This window comes from Dipodomys ordii, unplaced genomic scaffold (genome assembly GCF_000151885.1).
Source record: "Dipodomys ordii isolate 6190 unplaced genomic scaffold, Dord_2.0 Scaffold31, whole genome shotgun sequence".
In the NCBI taxonomy this organism is placed as follows: Eukaryota; Metazoa; Chordata; class Mammalia; order Rodentia; family Heteromyidae; genus Dipodomys; species Dipodomys ordii.
Window position 1 is genome coordinate 5,375,874 of NW_012267247.1, and position 25,012 is coordinate 5,400,885.

Sequence of the window (25,012 nt, forward strand, 5' to 3'; positions counted from 1 at the left end):
TACAGAGGGGTTACAATTACATGAGCAAGGTAATGAGTACATTTCTTATCAAGCATTGTTGCCTCCTCCTTTGTTTCCTTACTATTCCTTCCCATCTCCCCCCCCCCTTATTTTTATTTTTTTTTGGGGGGGGTCCGGTCGTGGGGAATGAACTCTGGGCCTGGGTGCTGTCCCTCAGCTCTTCAGCTCAAGACTAGCACGCTACCACTTGAGCCATAGCATCACTTCCGGCTTTTTCTGCTTATGTGGTGCTGAGGAATCGAACCCAGGGCCTCATGCATGCAAGGCAAGCGTTCTACCACTGAGTCACCTTCCCAGCCCTTATTTTTATTTTTTATCTTTGCTCATCTCTTAGCATTTTTATTTCTTAGTTTTTCTTTTGCTTACATCTTAAATATTGTTTTCCTGGGTTTTGGCTCTCATATCATTTGACACTGAATTCACACTTCCTAACTTTTCTTCCTCAAATCCATACTGTAGGTCTTGTCATTCCCAAACTTCCCTCTGAGTTCCAGATTCTATTTGTAAAGGGAAAAAAATGAGGGACGAAAACAAGCTGCAGATCAAAATGATGATCATCTTTGTATCTGGAGAAACTAAAGATCTGGGGGGTCTGTGGACAAACACCTGGAAATGCATAGGAAGATTCATTTTTAAAATAAAAGGCATAAGCTGGGTGCTGGTGACTCACAGCTGTCATCCTTGCTAGTTAGGAGGCTGAGATCTGGGGATAATAGCTTGCAAGCAGCCTGGGGAAGGAAAGTCTGTGAGACTTATCTCCAATTAAGCACCAGTAAAACCAGAAGTGGATTTTTGGCTCAGGCAGTAGAACACTAACCTTGAGCAAATGAAGCTCAAAGATAGCACCCAGACCCTAAGTTCAAGCTCCAGCCGCAGCACAAAAGAAGATATTGACATATGATTAGTTAATTTTTTGGTAGTCTAGCTCATTTGGCTGGCTCTACCACTTGAGCTATGTCTTTTTGCTACTTATTTGGAGATGGAATCTCAAGGAGTTTTTTTTCCCCCCAGGTTGGTTTTCAATTGTGAACCTTAGTAGAAGGTTTTTTTTAGATAGGATTATAAGTGCCTGGCTTATATTACTAATTTTTGAAATTACTGAAGACCAAAGAAAGTTTTTAAAATGTAAGCTTGAGAAGGGTTTTGATTTAGGATCTGCTTGCATAAATACTACAATAAAACCTATGCAGATGTTTATCTTAATATTTCATACTATTGTGTTTGTTTCTTATTTATCCCAATCTAGATATTAAAATTTTAGGTTCATCTTTTAGTATTTTGAATTTCTTGGTTAAATAAAAGCTAGAAAAAATCCTTTCCAATTATTGGAATATTACCCAACTATATGTCATTTACTATAAGATGATAGACATTAGTTAAGGAGTAATTTTGTGTTTAAGTACTATACTATAAATATGAAATATGAATGTATTATAACGAAACTAACTAGCAAATAACTTTTGTTCCAAAATTAGAATCACAATGCAAAGAACTGACTATTAGCAACTCAATGGAACAAGGATTGAGCAAGTTGGAATTTATAGAAGTAAGAAATTACATTATTTAATATTTTAATCAAATTATTTTGCTAATTTCATCTCTCTTCTGGTGGATGTCCCACATATATCAACTTAGAATTAAAGTAAATGAAAGCGGGGCTGGGAAGGTGGCTCAGTGGTAGAGCACTTGCCTTGCATGCCTGAGGCCCTGGGTTCGATTCCTCAGCACCACATAGCAAAAAGAAAAAAGCCGGAAGTGGCGCTATGGCTCAAGTGGTAGAGCACTATCCTTGAGCTGAAGAGCTGAGGGACAGTGCCCAGGCCCAGAGTTCAGGCCCCACGACCAGATCCAAAAAAAAACAAAAAAACAAAATAAAGTAAATGAAAGCATAAAATGTATTTTATCAGTTCTAAGATACACACTTAAAATTTAACCCTTCTGAAATTAGGTTACATGTTATAACCAAAGGCATAAGTTTTTTCTTAGTAACACTCACAATATGAAAATGTGAAAATCTTCCACTGACACCTTCTGGTAAGATGAAGAAAAAGCAGCATTTTATAGTCAATGAAATCTGTTTGTACAAATAATAGTGAGATATAAAATTACTAAGTATTTCCTATGGGTGAGGCACTGTTCTAAGCTATCCCTATATGAACTTTAGCAGTCCTCTCAGCAATCTTTATCCTTTACTTTTCTTTCTTAAACTTTCTGTGTGTGTGTGTGGTAATGGGGTTTGAATTTAGGGCCTATGCATGAGTCCTCTACCTCCAGCCCTTTTTACTTTTAAGTTATTTTTCAGTTAGAGACTCATATTTTTCCCCCCTGAAACTACCCTTGAACAGAAATCTCTCAATCTCTGACTCCTAAGAAACTGGAATTATTGGTGTGAGCTATTACACTTGGCTAATGCTTTTCTTTAAACTTTGGGGCGTTCTACTTGCTATGCAAGCTCTGCCACTTGAGCTATGTCTCCAGCCCTTTTTACTTTAGGTCTCCACAATTCCACTCAGGGAAAACCTAGGTCCCAGGGGGTCCTTCTACCTATAGCCTTCCTGAATAGCTGGGATAATAGGAACATACCACCAGCCTTTTGGTTGAACTGAGTTCTTGACTAGGTTAGCCTTGAACTATAATCCCAATCTCAGCCTTACAAATAGTACAATCCTCCTCTGAGGTTCAGAAAGGCTGAACATCCTGCTCAGGGTCTCATAATTAGAACTAAAGAATTTATATCAGGTAGCTTTGTTCTAAACTTTACATAACATTACATCTCAGACAGCATGAATCTACTATAATGGAATATGTAAGTGAAAGCAGCAATTTATTATTATTTTTTTTTTTTTTTTTGCCAATCCTAGGGCTTGAACTCAGGGCCTGGGCTCTGTCTCTGGGCTTCTCTGTGCTCAAGGCTAGAGCTCTAGCACTTGAGTCATGGTGCTACTTCCAGCTTTTTCTATTTATGTGGTACTGAGAAATTGAATCCAGGGCTTCATGCATGCTAGGCAAGCACTCTGCCACTAAGTCACATTCCCAGACCCAAAGCAGCAACTTAATGATACCAGAATTCTAATTCTTCTGTTTCCTGGTTTTGTATTTTTTATGTTTCATCCTATTTCCTCAGGTTTTTCTCTAATGAGTCATAGAGTCAAGACAACCTTCTCTTTCTCCTCTCACATTTTTGCTCTGCTGAAGGTGAAGACTGTGTGCTATATACACGACTTTCCAAGTTCTATGTGAAGAATTTCTGGAACCCTTTATTGGAATGATTTGGTATAGATAAGAATTTGGCAAAGTCTACCTCAGTTATGTTCTAACATGTTTTCTTAGATTCTGCCTTTGTCTGTTTCACATCCATTAGTCACAGGGCCAAACTTGTTTATTCCTTCCCTGTGTCCTAGAACCATTTCATGATCCACCTCCTTGCTGATTCTCACACAGCTAGCCAAAGTTTCTTCTGACTTATATAAACCCAGGGCCTCGGACTAAACATCCAGGGATCGCTGCTGGGCCTCTAAAGTCTGCCAGAATGATTCAAGCTAGCCATTCCTAAGTTCCATTTACCCTACCTTGCTTTGACTTTCCTTTCATTCCTTCCTCCTAATCCAAACCTGATGCTTTCTTCCCCTTTGGCTCTGAATGGCATGATATGCTCCTTTCTCTTAGAAATGATGAGTAATTCTATCTTTGATAGAATTAGTCTCTCCATGTCATCATTCATTCACCTCCATCAATTAAAATCCCACAAATAAAACAAGATAAACTACACAAAGAAAAACATACAGAGGAACAAATATGGCAGTTCAGCAAAAGTCAAGGCTTTGTAACTTTAATATGGTTGTAGACATAACTTACATTTCTTTGTCAAACACTGATTCTTGGTCATCTTGGGGCTATATGTCTTATACTAGTTTTCGACAGAGGGCAATGTAGAAATTTTTCCTTTTTTTTTCTTTTCTTTTGGTGGTACCAGGTTTTGAACTCAGAGACTCTGTCTTGCCTAGCAGGCAATCTTACTGCTGAGCTATGCTTCCATCTGTGAATTTTGCTCATTACTTTTTTTTTTTGGTCAGTCATGGGGCTTGAACTCCGGGCCAGGGCGCTGTCCCTCAGCTCTTCAGCTCAAAGCTAGTGCCCTGCCACTTGAGCCACAGTGTCACTTCTGGTTTCCTGGTGGTTTATTGGAGATAAGAGTCTCACAGGCTTTCCTGCCCAGGCTGGCTATGATCCTCAGATCTGAGTAGCTAGGATTACAGGCATGAGCAACCGGCGCCCGGCTTTTTGCTCATTACTTTTGAGATAAGGTTGCCTTTCCTGCCCTTGCCTATGTCTCTGGGTTTGATCTACCTATGTTAGGCTTCCTGGTAACTAGGATATACAGATACATGCTAGGGGGTCCAGCTCTTTGTTGAAAAAAGTCTCGTTTTTTTTTTTCTGCCTAGGCTGGCCTTAAACCTCAGTCCCAACATTCTTCGCCTCCCATGTAGCTAGAATGAGCCACTAATACCCAGCTCTTTGTTTACTTACAAAAGAAATACATGAATTTTACAATAATGGATTATATCTCAATAAGAAAATAACATAGGCTCTCTACAGAAAATTAAAGATACAAAGTATAAAGAAGAAAAAATTTTAGTCCATAATTCTACCACCAATTTATAATATTGTTCAAATTGTTATACTTTTCTTCATGTAATGAGGATAGCTCACATTTTAAACAAATTTTTCATGTTCTATAAGCTGTATTAAGAATGTTGCATGTGTTTTCTTGTTTACTCCTCACTACAATTCAGTTATTATTATCCTCATCTTGCAAATGAGACCTAGGAAGGTCTCAAGGTCATGAAACTATAAAGTTACAGATCTACCTTGGAACCCAGATTAGCCTAGTGGCAGTTTTCCTTTCATTCTATGGCATAAATAGCTTTGAGTTCTAATGTTATAGTGAATGTGTGTTTCTACTAAATTGTGTTGTAGCTTAAAGCAACTACAAGAAACTTTTTTTTAAATTGTCTTCTAGATTGACTTGATTTTATTTTATTCTTATTTTTTTGCAGGTACAGGTCTTGAACTAGGGGCCTTGCACATGCTAGACTGGTACTCTACCATTTGAGCCCATCTCTAGAGCTAAAATACAGGTTTGAGCCACCAGTGCTGGACTCGTATCATTTGCTCTTTATTTTTCTTCCTGCATATGTTATGGACAGTGATCATAATCCTATGTTATTTCTTTTCTCTTCTCTTCTTTTCTTTTGTCGGTTGTGGGACTTGAACTCTGGGCCAGGGTGCTGCCCCTCAGCAATTCAGCTCAAGGCTAGCATTCTACCATTTGAGCCGCAGCACCACTTCTGGTTTTCTGGTGGTTAATTGCAGATAAGAGTCTCACGGTCTTTCATGCGTGGGCTGGCTTTGAACCGTACTCTTCAGATCTCAGCTGCCTGATTAGCTAGGATTACAGGTATCAGCCACCAGCACCTGGCTAATCCTATATTATTTCTTTTCTTATTCTTTGTGTTTGGATAGTTCTGCCCTAATTTCTGTTTATTCAAATGTGGTTTGGATGTTCTCTTGACTTTGTTCCTAAGCCATCTGAGACCACCCTGTTTTCACTTTGAACATGCAGTTTAAAGGCTTTACATTGCCTTTTCTAATCACTCTTCTGACTCCTGATGCTAGAATAAGAGCAGAGGAATTAGAAAGTGTCTCTGGAACAAATAGTCTGAAGTTTGTACTTTCTTCTATTCCATACATTTATTTGGTCATTTATACAATAAGTATTTGATTAGCTGTTGTTTTATGATGAAAATTAAGTTTCCCTCTGTGTTTGTCCATTTTTAAGCCAAAAATTGATTTTTAATATTTTCAAATGCCATGTTTTATCTCTAAGATAATAATGATTATATAACAGGTTACATAAAAAATTCCTAATATTAAGCCATCCCTATTTTTCTAGAATAATCCTGACTCATGGCAAGAAATTCTAAATAGAGAAATTCTAAAATCAATCTTTTTTATTTTCAATAGTAGGTCTGAACTAGACAGTCAGGTATCACTTGAGCCATATCCACAGCAATATTTTTTTTGGTGGTAGTAGGGCTTGAACTCGGGGTTTGGGCAGTGTCATTGAGCTCTTTTGCTCAGGACTAGCATTCTACCACTTTGAGCCATAGTTCCACTTCTGGTTTTCTGGTGGTTAGTTGAAGAAAAGAGTCTCACAGACTTTCTGCCTAGGCTGGTTTTGAACCTTGATCCTCAGATCTCAGCCTCCTAAATAGCTAGGATTAAAGGCACCCAGATGTTTTTGCTATTGTTTTTTGTCAGTCGTGGGGCTTGAACTCTGGGCCTGGGCACCGTCCCTCAGCTCTTTAGATCAAGGCTAATGCTCTACCACTTGAGCCATAGCACCACTTCCGTCTTTTTCTGTTTATGTGGTGCTAAGGAATTGAACCTAGAGCCTCATGCATGAAGGCAAGCACTCCACCACTAAGCCACCTTCCCAGCCTGTTTTTGCTATTTTTTGAAGTGTTTCCCTTTTGCCTAAGCTGACCTCAAGACACAATTCTTATCTCTGCCTCCCAAGTAGCTAGAGATTATAGATGTGAGCCATTGTGTCTGTTTTAAAATCAGTCTTTAATTCCTTGTTTTCACTTTTGCTCTTCTATGGTTTAGCTACTTTATTTAGCTTATCTACTACTCCTGTCATATTATTATTATTACAATTATTATTATTATTCGCAGTATTCAGGTTTGAACTCAAGGCCTTGAACTTGCTAGCAAAGCATTCTACCTCTTGAGCCACTCTCGCACCCCTTTTTGCTTATAGTTATATTTCAAATAGTGTCTCTTGCTTTTTGTCCAAGGATGACCTCAAAGCATAATTGTCCTACCTATGCCTCCTATAACTAGGATTACAGGTGTGAACCACTATACTCAGCCTACTGATTAAGAGAAGATCTCAATAACTGGCTTGGTATCAAGGTCTTCCTGATCTCTGTTTCTCAAACTGCTAGGATTACTGGTGTGTGCAAAATATTATTTTTAATTGATGAATCATATTTGCATTATTTATGGAGTCCAATGTGATATTTTGATATGTATAAATGTAGAAATATTAAATCAAACCAATTAGCAGATCTGTCACCTCACTTACTTTTTGTGGCGAGACATTTGCAATATATTTTTAGCAAGTTTGAAATAGATAATGCATTATTAACTATAGTCACTCTAATGTGCAATAGATCTCAAAACTTATTTCCCCTGTCCTCTGAGACTTTGTTGCCTTTGTCCAACATTTCCTAATGCTATTCCTACTCATAACCCCACCCCAGCCCTTGGTAACCACCATTTTACTCTCTATTTCCATGAGTTCTACTTTTTTAAGATTCCACAGATGAGCAAAATTGTGTGGTATTTGTCTTTCTGTGCCTGGCTCATTTTACTTAGCCTAACACCTCACAAGATCATCTGTGTTGTTGCAAATGACAGAATTTCCTTCCTAAGATTAATTAGCAGTATTCCACAGTGTATATACATCCCATTTCCTTTCTCTGTTCATCAGTAGATGGAAACCTAGGTTGATTCCATATCACTATTATGACTAGTGCTGTTACAAGAAATGTGTGAGCACAAATTTCTCTTTAGTTATTTTCCTTTGCACAGAAAAACTCCATAAGACTCTTATTTCCTATTACCATACATGCAAAAAAGCCCAAAGTGCCAAAGTGGGGCTGTAGTTCAAGTGGTAGAGTGCTATCCTTGAGCAAATGAGCTCAGGGACAATGCCTAAGCCCAAGTTCAAGCCCCTGTACCAGTCCACACACACACAAAAAATAAAATCTGGTGTATTATAATTATTATTATTTTGTTTTGTTGGTCATGGAGCTTGAACTCAGGGCCTGGGGCACTGTCTCTGAGCTCTTTTGTTCAAGGTTAGTGCTCTACCACTTTGAGCCACAGCACCACTTCTGGTTTTTGAGTGGTTTATTGAAGATAAGAGTCTCATAAGGGGGGCTGGGAAGGCGGCTCAGTGGTAGAGCGCATGCCTTGCATGCCTGAGGCCCTGGGTTCGATTCCTCAGCACCACATAAGCAAAAAGAAAAAAGCCGGAAGTGGTGTTGTGGCTCAAAGAGCTGAGGGACAGTGCCCAGGCCCAGAGTTCAGGCCCCAGGTCCGGACCCCCCCCCCAAAAAAAAAGAGTCTCATAAGGCTGGGAATGTTGCTTAGTGGTAGAGTGCTTGCCTAGCATGCATGAAACCCTGGGTTGGATTCCTCAGTATCACATAAACAGAAAAAGCTAGAAGTACCTCTATAGCTCAAGTGGTAGTGCACTAGCCTTGAGCACAAAGAGGTTCAGGGACAGTGCGTAGGCCCTGAGTTCAAGCCCCACAACCGACAAAAAAAAAAAAAAAGAGTCATAGACTTTCCTGCCTGGGCTGGCTTTAACCCATGATACTCAGATCTCAGCCTTTTGAGTAGCTAGGATTACAGGCATGAGCCACCAATGTGTGGCTCTAATTGTTAATCTTAAAATGGTTTTTGTTCTTTCATCTTCAAGTTGTGTGTTACGTATGTACTATTCTTAGGTGTCAGAAGTAGATTAGGCTTCTCCTGCTTCAACATAAATATGTAGTGTGGTCCTATGAGGAGACATCTCCAGATAATGGAAGTTCATGGCTAGGGATGTAGCTCATGGCAGATCACTTGCCTAGAACTTGACCTGGGTTCAGTTCTTAGTACCAGAAAAAAAAAAAGATAATGTTACTTCATCTTTCATGTGATAGATATTGTACTGACTCTCATCCTCCAGAACAGGCCTAAGACTGACTTTGCAACCATAGGACTTAGAATGAATGCAAACTGAACTTTGTTGGACTCCAAGTTGGCTGGATATAACATTTTTTTAAAAGGCATGTGACAAGCATTGGGTATACAGGGGTGAGGTGTTTGTAGAGAAGGTTAAACTAGAAGATACCAGCTTGTCCAAAGAATATCAATAGAGTAAGTGAGCCATGATGTGTCAAATACCATAGCGTTGAATCTCAAGCAGCTGAACAGATGTAGACAAGGGAGACGGACCTTCCAGAAATCCAGAGGCACGGCATGTTAAAATGCATGTAATTGTGAAAGACTAAAAGAATATGTCTGCATGATAGGGGATATCAGAGTTTAAACTCAAGGCCTCAGGTTTGCTTGGCTTGCTTGCTCAACTGGCACTATAACATTTGAGCCATACCTCTATTTGCCTTCATTCTCTTCTTTGTGACCCATTTTATTCTTGCTCACTGGTGGGCCATTTTGAGGTGATCAGTTCCTTATGGGACTTTTTTATTAATTAATTTATTTTTATATCAGTATTTGGGCTTGAACTTTCTCTACCACTTGACCACACCTCTACTTCTAGCTTTTTGATGATTAATTGGAGTCAAGGGTCTCTCAGATTTTTCTGCTTTAGCCTAGCTTTAAACCACAACCCTTAAATCTCAACTTCTCAGTAGCTAGGCTTCTAGATGTAAAACACCAGCACCTGGTTTATGAGATTTATATCAGTCATTCAATATAAGGCCTTCAAATTGATATGGCTCCAAGTTTAAGTTTTAAAGAAAAATGCTTTACAAACTGTACTTAAATATTAGTATCTTTAATATGTTCTACTAAATCCAGGCTGAATCGTCTTGTTTTTTTTGTTGTTGTTGTTGTTTGTTTTTGTCGGTTGTAGGGCCTGAACTCTGGGCCTGGGCGCTGTCCCTCAGCTCTTCAGCTCAAGGCTAGCTCTCTACAACTTGAGCCACAGCACCACTTCCAGCTTTTTCTGCTTTGTGGTACTGAGGAGTCGAACCCAGAGCCTCATGCATGCAAAGCAAGCACTCTACCACTGAGCCACCTTCCCAGACCCTTGAATAGCTTTTTACTCCGTGTCTAGTTCCTCTGTGTCTTGTATTTTTTTAATTTGTTTGGTTGAGTTCATTTTTTTCCCTGTGCTTGAAGCTGTGGCAGGAAAGAACAGAAAAGAGGAGACTGTATAGCTTTGGGGTTGGTCAGAGGTAACAATATTATGAAAATATATGGAGACTTTGGGGAGAAGAGAGAGAATTCTGTATTAGAGACATGGTAAGGAAAGGGTAAACTATTCTCCAAACTGATATACCTCTTCCTAGGTGGTCTTCAACTGTAAGAAACATATACATCAAGGCATTGACTTACTAGTAAGTCCTCATTCCTGTATTACTTTGCTAGGATTGACGTAACAAAGTAGCACCGATTGGGAGGGTATGAAAACACATGTGCTTTTACTTTTCTTCTATTTTTTTCTGAGACTTGTAAACCAGTAATGGTTTTATTTGGAATTTAATTTATAATTGTTGTTGGTAGGCTTATGCCACAATAACCCACACCTAGAGAGCAATTACAACATATTCATTCAGAAAACCCATTAAGTTATAAATCCATAAAGAAGACCCTTAGAAAATGTTTTTAACCAAATTTGATTCATTTTCACACCAGAAAATTCCTATAGTTTTGGTATCGGTATGAATCATTTTCTCTTTAAGCATTGAGCCAAAGATTTCCAGAAAATGCTAATTAATCAATAATTCTCCTAGGTGAGTAAATTAGAAAAAAACCCACTACTCAAGCAAACCATCTTTAAGATCAAAAGGAATCTTGAGATACTAGACTAGGACCAGGAACCTCATATCATCATTCAATGGTTCTAGAACTTCAGCAAATACTTAAAAGGCTAATTGAAAAACAAATTCTTGGCACCTAACCCCATAGTTTTGGATTCCTTAAGTTGGAAAAGGTCTCAAAAATTTGCATTTCGAACAAGTTCTCAAATGATGCTTATACTGTTAGTCCAAGGAATCACTGATAGTCACTGATCTCATTTTTGTTTTTGTCTAAAGATATATGTCAGGAAGTGGTGCTGTGGCTCCAGTGGTAGAGCGCTCGCTCGCTTGAGCTGAAGAGCACAGGGACAGCGCCCAAGCCCAGAGTTCAAGCCCCACAACCGACCAAAAAAAAAAAAAAGAAAAAGATATATGTCAGCTTAGGACTATTTTGTTGTTGTTTTCAGTACTGAAGATTGAATCCAGGGCCTTGTGTGCACATGCTCTATCATTTGAGCCTGTCCTGCCAAGTTGTGTTACTTTTTGAAATCTGGGCTTGCTAAATTTACCTGTTCTGGCCTTGAACCCATAATCCTCCCACTTCTACCTCTGAAGTAGATGGAATTATAGGTGTGAACCACCAAGCTAGGACTATTGTATTCTGCAATGAAAACTTTTCTGGCCAATTTATTAACTACTTCAATAGTAGACAAGAACTTATCATATGAAATATCCAGGCTCTATACATACACAGAATCATAATTGTGACACTTCTTTTTTTTTCTTTTTGTTTATGTGGTGCTGAGGAATCGAACCCAGGGCCTCATGCATGCAAGGCAAGCGCTCTACCACTGAGCCACCTTCCCAGACCAGTTGTGACACTTCTTAACCACTTCCACCACACTACTTCCGCAATTAATAGATAAGAATGTATTTGTGCTCATTGATCCATCAAGAACAAGGACAAGGCTGAGGCATGTGACTCACATGATAGAACACCTGCCTAGCAAGCATGGGGCCCTGAGTTCAAACCCCAGTGAAATAAATAAATAGCAACTGGGTGATTTAGGTGGCCAAGGGAATCAAATATATAGAAAAACTCTTTAGCTATGCAGTAAATTTTGTTCTTTTGATCTGGAAACCAATTCAATAATGGTGAATGACTCATTTACATGGCTGTAAGCCTAACCTATCTGTTAAATAATCCATTCTCAATGTGCCTAGATGACATTAATGAGGACATGAACTATCAATCTCAAGAATCGTATGTCAATAAAATATACCCCAAATATGCTTCATTAAAAATAAATTATTAGTCAGGTATGGTAGTACACATTTATAATCTTAGCATCTGGGAAGTTGAAGTAGATGGAGTACAAATTCAAAGATCATCCTGGGCAACATAGCAAGATCCCACCTTAAAAAAAAGAGAAAGATAAAAGAAAGAGAGAAAAGGGAAGGAGGAAGGAGAGAAGGAAGAGCATAGAACAGGAACTTGGAAAACATCAACTCTGTCTCTCTCTCTCTCTTTTCTCTCTCTCCCTTTCTCTCTCTCTCTTTCTCTTCTTTCTCCTCTCCCTTCTCCCCTGACAGATTCCTCTGCATTCTGGAGGAACCTGACCACCCAACAACTGTTAAATTTACATTTGAAGGGTGACAGAATATGCCATCCCAAACTACACTATACTTGGCATTAGGATTACTTGAAAAACAGAAGATACAAGAGATATATCCTAATTCTTCTTCAAAATAGAAAACAGAAACTCCCACCTGAGAGATGCTTGCCCTACATAGGAAAAGGGAAAAGCATTTATCAATGAGGAATTCTGAGCTGAGAGAATTCTGTGCAAAGACACATTGTTAAAATCATTTCTAGCTGGGCACCTGTGGCTCACGCCTGTAATCCTAGTTACTCAGGAGGCTGAGATCTGAAGATCACTGTTCAAAGCCAGCCTGGGCAGGAAAGTCCTTGAGACTCTTATCTCCAGTTAGTCACTAGAAAACCCAAGGTAGCGCTGTGGCTCAAGTGGTAAAGTGCTCACCTTGAGCTGAAGAGCTGAGTGAGGGACAGCACCCAGGCTCAGAGTTAAAGCCCCATGACCAACAAAAGAAAAAAAATCTGCCTTCCTTTTAGCCTCCCCACATAGATTAGTAACTTTTCCATAATAGCCTCATCTTGTTCAACTGAATATAAAAGCATATACAATTTTCTACTTCTTAAGGTCTTCATTACCTTCATTATCATGTTACATAAAAGATACATTAGAGTTTTATGCTTTTCTCCTGTTAGTCTATCTTATACCAATTTAATTTGCAGGCCAAATTGAAGATACAGTTGTACTTCTTACCCTTGACATTCACAAGCCCAGCTCCATTCAGAGATCAACTTGCCATTTCTGAATCCTATTTCTGGATTTCTGATGAAGAAAATTTGAATGTTCTTGCTTGAGTTAGGTGTAATCATATACAGCTATGGAAATGAGGGCATGCCATATCCATCGGCCAGCTCTGTGCTAGCATTATGTATTCCAGCTCCCAAAATGAGTAGCAGATCAAGAATGCAATGTGTCCAACTTTTCAAACTGGTAAAATTGGCACCAGTGGCTAATGCCTGTATAGCTAATGCTTGTGGCTAATGCCACTTATGAGACTAAGATTTGAGGATTCTGATTTGAAGCCAGCTCATGTTTTCCACGAGACTCTTACCTCCAACTAACCATGAAAAAGTTAGAAGTGGAGCTGTGGCTCAAGTGGTAGAATACTAGCCTTGAGTGAAAAATTTAAGGGACAACACCACAGCCCTGAGTTCAAGCCCCAGTTCTCATTCTCTCACTCTTTCTCTCTCTCTCTTGTCTCTCTCTGTCTCTCTTGTCTCTCTGTCTCTGTCTCTGTCTGTCTCTCTCTCTCTAACACACACACACACATATATACACACCACTCAGAAATATACATGGATGATAAGGCTTAGGGAAAATAGCTACTACACATTAGTGGTGAGAGTGAAAAAGAGCATAAGCCCCACATCAACACTACCAAACCAATGGATATATTTGCTTTCTAGTCTGAGGATCCCCCTGCAAGGAGACTGAAAGCCAAAAGAGATGGAGAGTAATGGCTTGAAAGCACAGGCACCTTCAGTCTTTATACTTTAACACACACACACACACACACACACACACACACACACACACACACACAGAGGATATTTTAAATATCAAAAGACCAACAAACACCCAGGATCTTCATTCTTCATACTTCAATAATTAAACATAATCAATCTTGGACCATACCTACTTTTTACGTTATATACTACAGGAAAACTTGATTCAATTTTTAGAATTACTGATTTACAGGCAACAATTCACTTTAGGACCACTGCTAATTCATATTGTGAAAGTCTGCCCTACCTAGTTCTGATGTTAACCCAGCAAGAGATTGCTCCAAAAATATCTAGTCCCACTGGTGTCACATCTTTCTCTCTCTCTGCACCATAGCCTTTAAGTAGTAACCAAATGGCATTGAAACATTTTGCTGCCAGTGTCATTCATGTACATGGACTGAATCCTTGGGAGGAAAAAAAAACAAATGAATAACATGGTTTAAAATCATCATTTGAGCTGGGTACTGATGGCTCATGCCTGTAGTCCTAACTACTCAGGAGGCTGAGATCAGAGGATTATGATTCGAAGACAGTCTGGGCAGAAATGTTCATGAGACTCTTATCTACAATAAACTACTCAGAAAAAGCCAGAAATGGCACTGTGGCTCACATGGTAGAGCACTAGCCTTGAGCACAAAGAGGCTCAGTGACAGTGCCCAGGCCATAAGTTCAAGCCCCAGGACAGACAGAAATAAATAAATAATCATTTGCTCTTTTTTGTTGTTTTTGCTATTATTTCTGCAGTTCATTTCTCCACACACTGCAGACTTGAAAAGTGAAGCATTTGAGGAACTCCTTAAGCACCTTTGCCATTATGCAGATGAATTTCGAGAGGTCATAAAAACTGACATGAGGAGACAGATGTTTGTTGAACTCTTCTTGTATTGTGACCATGGGAAGGTGAGTTTAAATCCTTAAAGTACTGCTTCTAACAGTTTGTGGCCAAGAACCAGTTTTTAGATGATTGTTGTTCATGATAGTATTTTAAATTTCCAGTTTATCATAGATTGATAATAAGTGAAAATGGATTAGTAGTGGTGGGAATATATACAAATTATATTTTAAAATTATCAGATGCAAATTTGGTTTCTTATCAGTTAATTTCTCCAATTGCTATAAAATTTTCTAGATGCTATCCTCAGCATTTGGATCTCTCTCCTTACATACTAGCAGATTCTACTTTGAGTGGTACTACATTTCAGGATTGATTATTTCTCAACATATGTCTTCCCAATTGTTAGACTGTTTTTGTCTTTTTCTCTTTTGCTAGTGGCTGCCTGCAGAAAAAAGCATCTAGGAATTAAAGGTCTATCATTTTTATTATGTTGAAAACTTATGTAAAAAAGTCTTTCTAAGAATGAGGTTGAGGAGAACACATGGACCAGGACATCAAACAGACTTGCAAAAATAGATATAGATTTTACTGAAATATATTTGTTATATTTATTTGTACCCTCATGTTCTGGGAAAGATTTCAGAATAGGTAAAGTGCAGGAGAAAATACAGGATACTAAATGGAGCTGGAGTTTAGTCATAATGATCGAAATATATGTTGTGGGTCATTGACAAGTTTGAAACTGATCTTCTTGACACTGAATGTGAAAAAAGAAACATAAACACATAGTCAACATCATATGTATGTATATGTACATACATGGTTATATATATGCGTGAATACGAGTGTATATACTTTTTGCAGTTGATTTTCAACAAAAAATACTTCAATGAGGAAAGGAAAGCTTATTCAACAAATGGTACTAGGTAAACTGGCTATCCAAATGGGATGGGGGAACATTAAACATTAGGCCTTACCTCAACCATACACAAAAATAAACTTGAAAGAGATCACAAACTTCTAGAAAACATAAACCTTGAAAGAAAATCTGATAAAATAGATATCACCAAATTAAGGGATTGTGCTCTTTGAAACATATGATTAAGAAAAATGAAAAGACAGGGCTGGGAAGATGGCTCAGTGGTAGAGCGCTTGCCTTGCATGTCTGAGGCCCTGGGTTTGACTCCTCAGCACCACATAAGCAAAAAGAAAAAAACCGGAAGTGGTGCTGTGGCTCAAGTGGTAGAGCGCTAGCCTTGAGCTGAAGAGCTGAGGGACAGCACCCAGGCCCAGAGTTCAGGCCCCATGACCGGATCCAAAAAAAAAAAAAGAAAAGAAAAATGAAAAGACAGCTGGACACTAGTGGCTCACTTGTGATCCTAACAGGAAAACTGGGTTTGGGGATAGCCTGAGCAGAAAGTGTAAAAGACTATTTCAACAGAAAGAAGCTGGATTTGGTGGCATGCACCTGTCATTCTGACTATGGGAAACACAAAGCAGGACTGAAGTTCAGGTGTGCCCATGAAAGAAGTAAGATTTTATCTCAAATAAAATAAAATAAAGTAAAATAAGACTGGAGCTCAGAACTAGAGTTCTGGCTAGCAAGAACAATCTCTTGAGTTCAAATCAAACTAAAACAACAAACCAAACAAACAAAAAACACCCAAAGCAAAAAACCAAACCAGAAAAACCCTAAAGCAAACACACAAACACACTAAAGATCTGTTCATTTTATTTCTTTATTGCCTATTTTAACTTATAGTACAAAAACATCAGATTTCATTATGACATTTCATAGTTGCATAACATGTAGTCCAATCATACTCAGCCCCATACCACTCCTGAACCTAGGAGCTTTACCATCTTTCAAAACATCTAGATTAGCTGGGCTCCAGTGGTGCATGCCTGTAATTCTAGCAACTCAGGAGGCTGAGATCTGAGGATCACAGTTCAAAGCTAACCTAGGCAGGAAAGTTTGTGAGACTCTTATCTCCAATTAACCACCAGAAAATTGGAAGTGGTGCTGTGGCTCAAGTGGTACAGTGCTTGCCTTGAGCTGAAGAGCTGAGGGACAGCACCTAGGCCCAGAATTCAAGCCCTTTGACCAAAACAAGCAAACAACAACTAAAACAGCATAACTGCCTATCAACAATCAAATGAATAAAGTGTAAAATAAATTGTTATATGTACTAGTGCTACATATCAATGAAAATGAATTACAGTCTAGTGAAATATGAATGGTATACATGATGTTCAACAAAATGGACACAAAAGACACATATACTGCGTGATTTCATTTACACGATATTTAAGACATAAATAATATGCAGTGATAACTATCAGAATAATTATCATTGTGAAAATCATTGACTAAGAGGAGCCCATGAAGATAACTTCTGGAAGTGATAAAGTATGTTCTGTACCTTTAAGTGAGTGCTGTCTACACAAACATTTTTCATTGAGACAAAATTACTTAGGATTTACATACCCTATTGTATATTTGTTACTTCTCAATGAAAAGATTTTTCTAAATTATCACTGATGGTTGCTTGGGATGAAGTGCTTATTGAAGGAAAAGCTTTAAAAGACAGAATGGAGGCTGCATTCAACCATAGTTATAACAGGGATGGCCCCTAGACCTATGGATTTCTGGACTTCCTCTAGCTGCATTAGAAGGATTATAGAAAGTAAAAAAATAAGCTCACACCTAAGGGTGTAGCTCAGCCATAAAGCAGGTGCTGAGCATGCATAAGGTTCTAGGACCTTAAACTCTTAGTTCAAATTGAAGTCAGAACACCAGAAAGTTTCCATTATTCTTATAAAGCAATCTTTATTTCTTACAGCTTCAGGGCAGATTTGGATGAAAGCGCAGCCACAAAAATGTAAAATGACTGAATTAAAATGTAAATTGAATTTATAGACTTGCCAAGTTTCTTGTATGAAAATCAGAACGCTGCTTAGAAAATAGAGGGATCCTCAGATTTGGAATGGCTGCATTTGGGTGGACCCAGAGGAAGCTGAAGTCTCAGCTTCCTAAGATTTCTTAGGCAACAGAAACAAAATCCCTACTCTCCTATTTGAGAATATTATCTCTTCTTTCCCAGCAATTCTATAAGAGGCAAGTGGCTTCCAAGGAGACGCCTATTTTGCTCAGGACCCACTTATAGGTTTATTGCCTTGAGAACTCAGACTGGAGTTTGATCTCAGTACACACTAAAAATACTAGTTCCAAGTCCATCTTGAGAGATGATTCCTGTCCTCTAAGAAAATGGCAAATTTTTGCTAATTCATAGCAACAGAATCCTGAGGGAATGTATATAGGAATTGCTTGTAGTAAGAAACTAAGATACATGGATATAACATTGAATTTCCCCAAATTTTCAATATGGTTATGCTCAGTAGATTTATTTGGCAATAATATTTTGAATATCTTAAAATATTTTAACACTTTGGTAGATTAAATGAAACTTTGACTCAAAGATACCCTATGTTCAATTAGGTTAAGGTGCCAGAAAGTTCTTGGAATACCATAAAAATGAAATCATAGATTGTTAATGCTGATTGCTCATATGCACTTCTTCCATGTTTCCCAAGAGAGCCCAAATGATACTCCCTTGAGAAATACTCAATAAGTTAATAAAGGAACATCAACATTGCTGAAAAATAAATAGTAATTGATGGTGGAAGATATTGACATTGAGGTGAACTCTGATTTCAAGGCAAACAATTACATTCCAGAGTGACAGAAGATACATGACAGTAACTTGCCAAAGACAAGGTCTGCTAGTCAGATTTAGTGCTCATAAATACTATGTATAAATAGCTTTTGGACCCAATCCCCAAGACCCATGGTTACATTTTAATAGGATCCACTTTGTGTAGTGCTCATACTATGGTGGTTTCCCTAATTCCCTGAGTATATAATTAGGATAACCATAATGAACAGTGGGGATTAAACTGACCATCTGAGTGTGTTGACATAGATGGATTTTCTTGGAGGTCATGGTGTCCTTAGGTATTAGAATGCCTACTAAATTACCACTGGGTCTGTTTACAGAAAAGCAATAATTATGGAGCCAAAAACACGAGTTGAGGGAGAACCACCCAATTCTCATTCAGAGCTTTTTGTTTGAAGGATGGGATGCAGACATTTTCTACACTAAGTATCAAAGAAAGGAACATTTACCAAACTTGCAGGAACTACAAGGCACTGGCTCAAGTTAATATGAACCTCTGGAATCCCAAAACACACCACGGGACTACTGGTTAATGTTAGGATATGTGGCTCTCAGGTGATAAATGCTATTTTTGGTCGAAGGTTAATCTCTTGGATTTAGCTATGACTATCTTGGTTCCTGAATATTTCATTAGAATAGACACACTTAACAATTAGCAGAATCTTTACACTTATTCTCCATACTGGGGCATTGAAGACTATTAAGGTAGAAAAGGCCAGTAGAAATTTCTAAATTTGGGGCTGGGAAGGTGGCTCAGTGGTAGAGTGCTTGGCTTACATGCTTGAGGCCCTGGGCTCAGTTCCTCAGCACAACATAAGCAGGAAAAAAAAAAAAGCCAGAAGTGGCGCTGTGGCTCAAGTGGTAGAGTGCTAGCCTTGAGCTGAAGAGCTGAGGGACAGTGCCCAGGCCCAGAGTTCAGGCCCCATGACCAGACCCAAAAAAAAGAAATTTCTAAATTTTCCATATTTGCCAGAATGGATAAAATAAATAAATAAGCAGGTTAAGAAACAATCCCTTAGACACTAGATATGAAAATATGTAAAAGATATAGAGGAAGCTATCCCATTATGTTTATATGAAAGCAGATAGTTCTTTTTGTTGTTGTTGCTGTTCTTGAAGAATATTTATAGATTACTGTGACTGTTCACATCTGCTATTCCAGGTGTGGAATCCTTATTTAGACCAGCTTGGCATAGCCTTTCATTCACAATTATTGGTCTAGCAAGTACTATTTTCTCTGGAACAGTTTACAAGGACCAACAGAAGTTTGATTTTATCTGTCAGAAACAGCAGTTTACTTTCACTGCCTTGCTTTTGGGCTAAGGCAGTTTTCTTCTTCTCTAATATAATCTAGGATCCCAAGGCCTTGATTGTGTTAATATATTACAGAATATCATATAGGTTCACTGTCTTGTGATGTCCATCATGGTGATTGCACTTAATGAGCCGGAAGTAACACTGGACGACTTGGTAAAATGCTTATGTGACAGGGAGTAGGGCATAAGATCTGGGATGTAAATACTGCCTTCATAAAATAGTTTAGCAGTCCAGTGGTTTCAAGGATAGCACTATGTCTTATCACTATACAAAAGGACTGATAGCTAATTTGGTGCCTTTGACATTTAGAAACAGCCCTATCACATTTGTATGTGCTGTTCTTTGCAGTTAACAGCACATCTGGGAGTTGCCTCTGCTGCATTAACTGAGCCATCAGCTGCCAGAGTGAGTTTCACAGCAAGGGAAGCTTTTCTAGGCTTTTCTAGGCTGCAGTGCAACATCTCTTCTTTGCCTTGTACCTTGTTTCCCAGAAAATTGTAGGAAATTTGGGGTAACTTGGAATGCTGCAGGAAGGTGCAGTGGAATCACAGTACACAGTTGAGTTCTGGAGCAAAGCCCTGCACTCTAAAGTTTCAGTTCTCCTTTGAGAAACAGCTCTATGTGTGTTTACATTCTTTTAATTCATACACAGGATTAGTGTGCTTTTCTATCTATGTGTCATTGTTACTTTTAAAAAAGAACAATATTCAGATTTTTAAAATTCAGATGGAAGCTGCGTGCTGGTAGCTTATGCCTGGAATCTTAGCTACTCAGAAGGCTGAGATCTGAGAAGCATGGTTCAAAGCCAGCCTGTCACAGCCAGTCTGTGAGACGCTAATCTCTAATTAACCACCAAAAGTCCAGAAGTGGAGCTGTGGCTCAAATGGTAGAGTACCAGCTTTGAGTGAAAAAGCTAAAGGACAGCAACCAGGCCCTGAGTTTAAGCCCCAGTACCAGCCCTAAGTAATTAATTAGTTAATATGAATTTTTTAAATCAGATAAATGAATAACTATTCTGATTTACAAGCATAAAGGCAAGATCCAGCTTTCCTGAATTTGTTGCTGGAGCTTTTATTTACAGGATGATGACTGTGGCGCTGGTGGAAGTAGTAATGGATGCTTCACTTTACTTTTTTTTTTTTTTGCAGTACTCTGATTTGAATTCAGGGCTTCAAACTTGCTAAGCAAGTGCTCTACCACTTGTACCACATACCCTTTCTATTTTTAGCTAGAGTTTCACACTTCTGCCTTGGGCCAGCCTCAGACTGCTATCCTACCAGTGCCTCCCTAAGAGCTGGAATTATGGTAACATACCTAACATGTCATTTGAAATAAAGTCTTGCTAACATTTATTGTCCAGGCTAGCCTCAAACTGTGATCCTCCTATCCCAAGTAGCTAGGACTACCAGTGTAAGCCACCACACCTGGCTACATACAAATTTCTTAAATTTTTTCCCTTTTAATTTAATTTCTTTATTTTTTATGTGGTACTAAGGAATTGAACCCAGGGCTTCATGCATGCTAGACCAGCACTCTACCACTAAGCCACATTCCCAGCCCTACATAGAAATCTTAAATCTCCATAACCACTCATTGCAACCTTTTTTCTTAGACGGGGAGTTTGGATCGACAGAGGACTTTGGCTTTGCTGGAATTATTTTATGATCAAAGTCCACAATCATTTAGAGGCTTACTCCGAAACCCCAGACAATGTAAGTACCACTCATGGAGATGAGCATACTCAAGCCAAAGTGTCACCAGTACATTAAAGTAACATGAAGTCTTTCTACCCCCATGGGATTCCTTCACATAATATCTCTCTTAAGTTATAGTAGCTATAGCTGTATCTATTTGTTCTTCTACAAAATGTATTTTATATCATGATATATCCACATACATCTATGTATGTTTATATATACATTTATGTCTATATATGTACGTATACACATATATTAATTTATACATTTATATATGTCTCTCTATGTCTATATATACACATATGCAGATATAGATATAATATATAGGTATATATATATAATATATAGGTATGTAGATATAATTATTGGGGCTTGAACTCAGAGCTTTATACTTGCTAGGCAGGTGCTTTTCCACCTGGACTACTAACCCTTTCTGAATTGCTTTTTTTTAAGATAGGGTCAGCCTGAACTCTATTCTTCCTATTTGTGCTTCCTTGTATAACTAGGATGGCAGGTACATGCCACTATATCCAGCCATTAGAGCTGAGATGACAGGCCTGTGCTGCTACTATGTTCAGACATCAGTTGAGATAGACATTTTTTTTGCTTGGGCTGGCCTTGAACCATGATCTCCCAATATCTGTCTCCCAAGTAGCTAGGATAACAGACTTGAAACCTTGAACTCAGCTGATAGATAGATAGATAGATAGATAGATAGATAGATAGATAGATAGATAGATAGATAGATAGATAGATATTGCCAGTCCTAGGGATAGAACTCAGGGCCTGGGCACTGTCCCTGAGCTTCTTTTACTCAAGACTAGCACTCTACCATTTGAGCCACAGTGCCACTTCCGGCTTTTTTTCTTTTTATTTATGTGGTGCTGGGGAATCGAACCCAGGACCTCCTGCATGTAAGGTAAGCACTCTACCACTGAGCCACCTTCCCAGCCCCCTGAGATATATTTTCATCATAGTGTAGTACTCAAAATCATCATATCAGAACTCAGCTGGACCCAATTTTATATTCACATAAATGAAGACAAGCTTTAATGATAATTTGAATGTTTTGGAAATTAAGTTGATAATGGTTATTACATTTTCAATGCTGAAGTTATAATTCTAAGATTTCTAAGAAAAATAGGGCTGGGAAGGTGGCTCAGTGGTAGAGCGCTTGCCTTGCATGCCTGAGGCCCTGGGTTCGATTCCTCAGCACCACATTAGCAAAAAGAAAAAAGCCAGAAGTGGTGCTGTGGCTCTAGTGGTAGAGCGCTGGCCTTGAGCTGAAGAGCTGAGGGACAGCACCCAGGCCCAGAGTTCAGGCCCCACGACTGGACCCAAAAAAAAAAAAAATATATATATATATATCCTTAACCCAATCATCTTTACTTGTTTATCTTTATTATATGAGAAAATATTCTTTTTATATTCCTACCAAAATAAATGGTATTACAGGTTTTGTTTATATTTTAAGTGGCTAGGTTTTACAAATCATGATACTTCTATGTGTAGTATAGATGGAATAATCATTAAAATTGTGGATTTCACAATCTTATAGCTTAATCACTGCTTGTTTTGAAAAGGAGGGAGACAGTTTCATGGCATGAATCCCATTCTCTGTAGCCCTAGACATTGTAAGGTGTGTGTTTGCTTGCTTGTTTGGGGCTTTTTTCAGACAGGCTCTCTCTATATAGCTTGGCTGGCATCAGATTATTCTCCTGCCTCAGCTTGAGTGTGGGAAATATAGGCAAGTACCACCACAACACCATGTTTTAACAGTAGGATTCAGGTGAGTACTATCCAATTCATCTTCCTTTCTCCTTCCCTTCTTCCTTCATTCCCTTCCTCTCTCCCTCCTTCTCTCTCTCCTTCCTTCCTGCCCTCCCTCTTTTTATTCCTTTTTCTCTCCTCTTCTTTCCATCACTTTTTCCTTCGTTGCTTCCCCTGATTTTTCCTTCTTGTACTGGAAGTTGAACTTAAGGCCTTGAATGTACTAAGAACATGATTTACCACTGAGCCTTTCCCTAGAATTCTGATCCTTGTCTCCCACCTAAAGTGTGGAAGAGAAGAATTGAAAACTAAAAAGGAACAGAGGGGAAAAGAAGACAAGGAAAGCAAATACTGGAAACAATATAGTCCCACTGAAATATTGACATTGATAAAGAGTTGTTTTTATTCTATTTATTTTATCTTTAATTTTATCTTTAAGTAGTTGTACAAAGGAGTTGCCATTCAACAAAGCAGTTTATGAATATAGTGTGTCTTGATCAATGTGGCTCCTCTCAACATTTTTACCCAACCCATCCTTTCCCTCACTCTTCTTAATTTTGTAGGCTGTGTATTGAACTTTTTTGCCATTTAACAAAGTTGTTTATGTATTTAATGCATCTTGACCTGTGCCATCCTTTCAACATTTTCACTCCCACCCCTTCCATTATTTTTCTTAATTTTGTGGTATATACAATGAATTCTTGACTGTATTCTCCCTCCCTTCCCCACTTCATTTATCTACCCCTCTCCTCTTCACCCCACCTCTTTTTGCAAGGACCCATTTCCTGGTACTTATTTTGTTGGGCTTTTACTTAATCTTTCTAAATAATTATACTATTTGAGCTCTTTAAAGATTCTCTTATACTTGAGTTGATTCATTTGTAGCCACTTGCAAACCACCCAATGTGTTTACTTATAGATTAATAGGCACATTCTAGCTCCCACAAATGAAGGAAACCATACAACCTTTATTTTTCCAGGTCTGGCTTACTTCACTTAATATAATTTTTTCTGAATCTCTCCATTTCCTTACAAATGGTACAATAGCATTCTTTCTAATGGATGAGTAAAATTCCATTATATGAATATTATATATATATATATGTGTATATGTATACATATGTGTATATATGTGTGTGTGTATATATATATATGTATATATATATATATCACATTTTCTTGTCCATTCATCCATTGAGAAGCCTCTGGGCTGATATTGAAAATTATTTGAGGGGCTGGGAAGGTGGCTCAGTGGTAGAGCGCTTGTCTTGCATGCCTGAGGCCCTGGGTTCGATTCCTCAGCACCACATAAGCAAAAAAGAAAAAAGCCAGAAGTGGCGCTGTGGCTCAAGTGGTAGAGCACTAGCCTTGAGCTGAAGAGCTGAGGAACACTGCCCTGGCCCAGAGTTCAGGCCCCACGACCGGACCCAAAAAAAAAAATGAAAATTATTTGAGATGATAAAATGAATCCCTTTCTCTACCTCTATCCATGTCTATTGTGAGTGGACCACAAAGATAGAGGACAAATTATTTGCATTGGCAGTCTAAACAGCACACCAACTAGCAAAAGAAGAATTATATTATTTCCAAAACTGTTAATTTATAATAGCAAGCATTTAAAAAATATTTGTGAGAGTATTTTTGCTTTTTATGATGTCACAGAAAAAAGTAATTGATGTTTATTCAAAGTAATAGATTTAATATTATAATAAGTGTCTTCAATGCTTTTCTTTACATTAATTTGATAGCTTTGATTCTATACTATAAGATCCATTGTTAGCCAGGCACTGGTGGCTAATGGCTGTAAATCCTAGCTACTCAGGAGGCTGGGATCTGAGGATAGCAGTTCAAAGCCAGTCTATGAGACTCTT

General features: G+C 38.4%; 1 protein-coding gene across 1 annotated transcript in view; it reads left to right on the plus strand.

Annotated features, from left to right (window-relative positions):
* Efcab5 (EF-hand calcium binding domain 5) overlaps positions 1–25,012 on the plus strand; it is a 100,196-nt gene that overhangs the window by 35,333 nt on the left and 39,851 nt on the right. The window contains exons 7-9 of the mRNA XM_013016297.1: positions 1,497–1,567; positions 14,530–14,685; positions 21,287–21,386. Coding sequence (XP_012871751.1) covers positions 1,497–1,567; positions 14,530–14,685; positions 21,287–21,386 — 327 coding nt within the window. The remainder of the gene's footprint in view (positions 1–1,496; positions 1,568–14,529; positions 14,686–21,286; positions 21,387–25,012) is intronic.